At 34.2% G+C, this 6,237-nt stretch overlaps 1 protein-coding gene across 2 annotated transcripts in view; it reads left to right on the top strand.

Moving 5' to 3' along the window:
• Nucleotides 1–2,566, top strand: part of LOC122084038 — a 9,086-nt gene extending 6,520 nt beyond the window's left edge. The window contains exon 3 of one of the 2 annotated variants that reach the window (XM_042652032.1): nucleotides 1,800–2,566. In XM_042652032.1, the coding sequence (XP_042507966.1) occupies nucleotides 1,800–2,010 (211 nt within the window). In that variant the 3' untranslated portion in view covers nucleotides 2,011–2,566. Of the gene's footprint in view, nucleotides 1–646 lie in introns of both variants that reach the window. The other variant, XM_042652033.1, reaches the window with a different exon arrangement.
• The last annotated feature ends 3,671 nt before the right edge of the window (nucleotides 2,567–6,237 follow it).

The following is a 6,237-nucleotide window of genomic DNA, read 5'->3' as shown; positions in this document are numbered from 1 at the left end:
CTATCCAAAAAAAAAAAAAATTCCTGGGCTCAAAATAAGGATCCAGTTTCTCTCCGATGAATTCACCTATGGTGAAGACAGAATATTCTCACTATAGAGATCTTAAGTGAGGGTATCAATTTATAACTGGAACCGAAATTGAAATAACCCATTTAAAATCAAACCAAAAAAAATTCGGTTCAATATTGGTTTTGAAAAGTTAAATTTTATTCAGTTTGATTTTGATTTTAGGCTGACAACCATATGTTTGAATCAAACTGCATAAAGTTAATCCAGATAAATGGAACCTAATGTACAACTTACTAAACTCTAGAATCATGTGTCCTTGTTGAGTTGTGTGAACTTATCTTGTACAAAAAGTGTTGAAAAATACCATATCTGACATTCTGAGACTGTATTTTCATGTGATTATCATTTTCTTCCCATTTTTATTTGTTTCAGTAGATTATTTTGTACTTAAACCAATTTTATATTAAATTATTGGTACAATGTACAATCCCGAATGCAATGCTTGACTAGGAGAATAGGAAAGACTTGGTACATAATTCGTTCCTTCATTTTGGTTATAATTTTATATAATCATTTTTTTTTTTAAACCTTTTCTTTCACTAAAAGTGATGGTGAGTTTCTCATAATCATGATTCAGGAACATGTTTCGACCAAGGAGTGGGTTCTATAACAGAGACTAGAACCCTAAGTTATGCCAGCTATCACATTAGATAAAGCTGGGATTTTGTAGACAAAATAGAATTGAAGGTCTTTGTGAGAATCATTGGATTCCATCCCCATCCCCATAAAGAAAAAGGAAAATCATCCTCTTAGGAGAAGGAATATTGTTGAGAGCTGCTATTAGATTATGGTCTAGGACTCAAAAATATGACTTAAAAAAATGATCTAATAAAGACTATGTTAACTAAGAAGATGAAGTGCACGTCAAGTTGCATATGGATGAAGGAAGAATATATGATGTTTTGAAAGAATAACGAGTCTCTCTGTTGCCTAAATGGTTTGTTCATTGTGTATACGATATATACAACCTAAAGATTGGAGCTCCAATGCTTGATGGATAAATTTAAAAACAAAGAAGAAGAAGAAGAAGAAGTATAGAAGATTCAAAGAAAGTAGGAAGAAGGAAAGTTTAACCTCACACCCAACTATAAAACCAAGTTAATAAATATTAAATAATAAGTATTAAAAAAAAAATCACTGATATTAATCAAATAATTGGAAGTTAAAATAAACTCTAACCATTATGTAAAAGCCTTAATCCTAGTATAATTAAAGGTGTGAAACAAAGATTAGATCACAGAGAAAACATGAAACTATCAAATGAATAGAGAAGACTTAATCAAATAATTGAGAGTTAAGGAGATGATAAAATGTAAAGAGAAAAAAGTGACCCAAAGGCATGAAAACCTATAACTAAAACCATCAAACAGTGAATAAAAAATAGGAATTTCATAGAACTTAATTAAAATATGTCTAAACAAGGAAATCATAACTTGAAATCGTCTTAGAAATGGATAAAATTGTAAACTAGAAAGCTTGTTGGCATTGTCTAACACAACAATGGTAGTCAACCTTGCTGCCATGACCAAAAACGTAGATTAAATTGGAGAACATATTGGGTTCAGGTTGAGAGGTAAAAACTAACAACAAAGAACAATATTGAAAGAACTCTCTACAAAGGGACTCTCTTGTACACTCTGTACTCTCTTGTGACTCCCTATGTCAACGGTGCGGGATGCACAGTGAATCCATTGATGACATTTTCTTGAACTGCTCATTTGCATGGGCAGATTGGTTTGGCAGTTCCTTGACTTATCGCTTACCAGCTATGGAAGACTCGAAGCTACACCAATGGATTCAAAAAATGGGGTTCATTTGCAGTTTTGGGGAAGAAGATGGCAAAGGAAGCTGCTACCTTGTTCTCGTTCACTTGCTGGCTTATATGGAAACCAAGAAATGACCTTATTTATGGAAGGAACAATTGGAGTCCAGACTAGGTAATTACAGCAGCCCAGAATGCACGTTACGAATTCCTTTCGGCTGGGGCAGCGATTAAAAACTGCCCACATGTACCAGAGATACCACGGAACCAGGTGTGGTCTCCCCCTCCTATTGGGTCCTGTAAACTTAATTGTGATGCAGCACTTACAAAGGATGCAAAACGGAATGGTTTGGATTATGTCCTACGTGACCATATTGGCCTTTCACGAGCTGCTGTCTCTAATCCAGTGGTTTTCTTTAATATACTTGTGTGGGAGGCATTGACAATTAGGGAAGGGATTTTGGAGGCACTATCCGGATGGGACAGACAAGGTCCTTGTGGAAAGTGATAATAAAGAGGTGGTGTCTTATTTGCAGTTGGTTACTCGGGATACCCTATCTTTATTAGACAGGATATTCGACATATCTCTTCATATTTTGTTGATTGTAATGTTGCTTATATTCCAAGGGTTGCAAATTTTGTAGTAGATTCCCTTGCGAGGAGGGCACTGTCATTTACGGATAAGACAGTTTAGCCCAATTCCGATCCCTATGTTTCTAGTGAGGTTGTCTCAAATCACAGGAGTGTAATCCGTTCTTCATGAATAGATTATATTTCCGCCAAAAAAAAAGCAATGCTCCTTTTTTATAGTTTTGGTGGGGGGAAGGGGCTTCCTTGGCCTCTTGGTGTAAGGAATCAAATTTCACCCAAAACCATTGGATTTGGATTGAGATGTTGACGATTTTCCTTGCAATCTCAACAACGTTGAAGATCATCAAGGTGAAATGGACAAAAATATATCTGAAGTATAAACAAGCTTAACAACATTGAAGATCATCAAGGTGAAATGGAAAAAATACATCTGAAGTATAAGCAAGCTTAAAATAAGGTTATCTGACACTAGAATCATTCTAAATGTCCAAAAAAGTATGATTATATATATATACTAGTAAACAAATCCACGTGCAAATGCATGTGTGGCTCTGTGTGTGTGTGTGTGCATGAGAGAGAGAGAGAGAGAGAGAGAGAGAGAGAGAGAGATAAAATGTCCACATAAAGTTAAATGTATTTCAATCATATATGATATCCATTGAAGCAATTAGCAATTTAAATTTCCAACAATGATAGACAATTAAAACAGTTTTTTTTAGATAATCAATGGTAAAATGTTATTCTTAGGCAGAGAGAGAGAGAGAGAGAGAGATGCACTCCTACAAATTTCATTTAAAAAAGTATTATGGTTTTCCTATTTAAAATGATTACTAAATATTATTTTTTAATTGAAATAATGATATACAATTACAACATTTTTTTAGACAATCAGTAGTAAAATGCTATTCTAGGAGAGAGAGAGAGAGAGAGCTTGGAAGAATATCTTTCTTTTTCTTCTTTCTAAGTGATTTAGTTACTATTTACATAGGAGACTTGACTCAAACTCAATTTTATTTCGACTAAACATTGTCATTTTAATCAAGTTTCTAACTTGTCCAAGTGTTGCGTTGACTTGGTCTAACTAATCTTCTTCTTCTTCTTCTTCTTCTTCTTCTTCTTTTTTTGTATGTGTGTGAAGTCTAACTAATTAATTAATATCATGGAAATATTGCCAAAAATCAACCACTTCCCCTCTACATAATTCATTTAAAAATATATTAGGTTTTTTCTATTTAAGAAACCGAGATATTCCCATGACATCACCATTGAGATTAAAATAAAAATATAGATAAGGGACTTGGTGGATTCGAACCACCATCCTCTTAAGGTATGGAACCATTTCCCACACCTCAAGTACTCTACCAATTGAGTTAAAGACCCATACTTAAATTATAAAATCCGTGATAAAAGAAAGAAGAACCCAAGAATGAGACTCATAAGAAAATGATCATACAAATAACAGTTCATCATTTAAACAACACGTCATGAAGAGTATTCATAGTCGTGTCCACTTCTTCTAGAGTTACAAAGCATACAAGCCCAAATCTCTTACAAATTCCTTTCTCATCATGCATTAGTTTAGTAGAAGTGATTGTTCCAGAAAGCATCATGGGAAATTGATAGTCACAGAGTCAGAACCATTCATCATAAAGATGGATTAGTCAGTTTCTTCCTTTTGAAGAAAGAAAATAAATCTTTTGTAGAGCTTGTTGTCCATAAATAACACTATCCTTGCTTGGTAAGCTAAAGTTCAACGTGAGTATATCTACATAGTGAACCTCCTACGAAATAACAAAGAATGAATTAAGTAAATAAGACCAATACATCGAAGAACATGTGGGAACAAGACTAAGTTAACTTACGTTAAATTAATAAAAAAAATACATCGAATCCCTTTATATTTGTAAATTATTTACCATAAACAAATATTAGTACAAATATTTAAACTCGAACAAGAAAAAAGATGGTACCTTTACAAGGGTTGCAAAATGAAGAGGTCTTTGGGATAAATTCCTCTTTGGAAGGAAGATTGATAGGGAAGAGGAAGAAATAATGACCATCCTAGAAGAGCTTAAGGTTTCATCTCATTCTCTATGTTGTTGTCTCTATAGAATCCATTCCAAATACAGAGATAGATAGAGAAAATAAGGAATCAAAATAGGTTAACAGAAAATATTACATGCGATTAATAATTAATAAATTCTTTTATGCTGAAAATAAAAATAGTCATCAATGGTAGATGCATGAGTTATGCATTGTAAGGATTAACACCTGAAACCATGAGCCGAAGCCTCTAATGCAAGGTCCATTTGGATTCCCGATCTCCGTCAACATGTTTTGTCATCAACGTACCTATAGAAGCATCTGACTTTATCCCAAAGCGTTTCTTTCTCATCTTTGACTTTTCCCAACTATCCCAACAATATATAACGTCCAATCTTTTTCTTCAGACCGCACCGCACCGCACCACACCATTATTGGAAAATCGAAATGTTTCTTTATTCTTATCCGTGGCAACCTGATCAAGCCCGCACATCCATCTGCATCAGTTGGGGCAATGAGTGAATCTTCAAATAAGAGCAAGGAAATTTTGAATAAGGGAAGGAGGAATTTTTGGTAATTGATGTGCAATTACCAGAAATTAGAGGGAGTGAATTGGGAATTGAGGGAGTTAAAACAGCATGTCTGCTGTCTATATGGATTTTGGAACTACAGTCCATTCCATGCTGCTTCTTTGGTTATGTAACATTTTTTGTATGGGTAGTCAGTTGCTTGTTTTGGAAAATGCTAACTTTGTAATTCTTGTGCATCGGTTTTAGCCAATTCTTTTTCACATAGAAACTTTACACTTCAAAACTAAAACACATGAATTTGTAACACAATAGAGAAATTTGTGTTGGATCTTGGATGCAAATGAACATCAAAGGTGCAAACATAGCTATCCCTGAGATGAACAAGATTGTTTTCAATTTTTCACAAACAATATCACAAAGCAGAATAAACAAAAACAAAGTACATATTTAAGAACAGTTCAACACATGTATCATGCATCTATGTTAAGATACTTCATGTTCCACAGACATGAAGTTTGACAAGAAGAAGTGTATATAGAGTGAAATAATTCATCTCAGGTCATAGTAAATAAACAATACAAAGACCACATGAAAACACTAAAAAAGCACAAATTGTACAGGTCCAATAACAACTTTAGAAACTCAGATCCTATTTTCTAGAAGATTGAATAGATCTCCAAATCAGCTCTTATCAACTTGGACTTCTGGTCAAAGGTGACAAATAACTACAGGAATTGGGTCTCGAAAGATCAAAGTGATCCAACGGTTAGATACTAAAGTATGCACTGTCCCTTACCTCAAAACAGGGCATCCACAGGCTATGAATGTATGTTTTCATACAAGAAGCAATCCTTTTCTCTTCAGGGAATAGGAACCAACAGATTTAAGAAATTGATTGCTGGTAGGTCTCTTTAATCAATAACAGCCTTCAGAATAGACTAACATATAACAACCCAGAACCTTAAGGGCTCTTAAATCGATAAGAAAACTTACCGATAGCTTTTTCCCAGTAGGATACTTGATGATCAAACAAGAATGGAGACAAAAAGATCAGAACACGATGGGAGGTAAATATTCAAACCTGGAAATTGAGAAACTGAGAAGAAATATGCACGTAATTAAATAAAAACAAAAGACATTTTAAAGTCTCCTTAGACCATCTACGCTTCTGGCGTCTACTCTTCAAAAAGAGGCTGCAACCAGTGCGCTATGCATTGGATCCACTATCAATCATCTTTTACC

The sequence above is a fragment of the Macadamia integrifolia genome, chromosome 7 (genome assembly GCF_013358625.1).
Source record: "Macadamia integrifolia cultivar HAES 741 chromosome 7, SCU_Mint_v3, whole genome shotgun sequence".
Lineage (NCBI taxonomy): Eukaryota > Viridiplantae > Streptophyta > Magnoliopsida > Proteales > Proteaceae > Macadamia > Macadamia integrifolia.
This window is presented reverse-complemented; position numbering and strand designations above follow the sequence as displayed.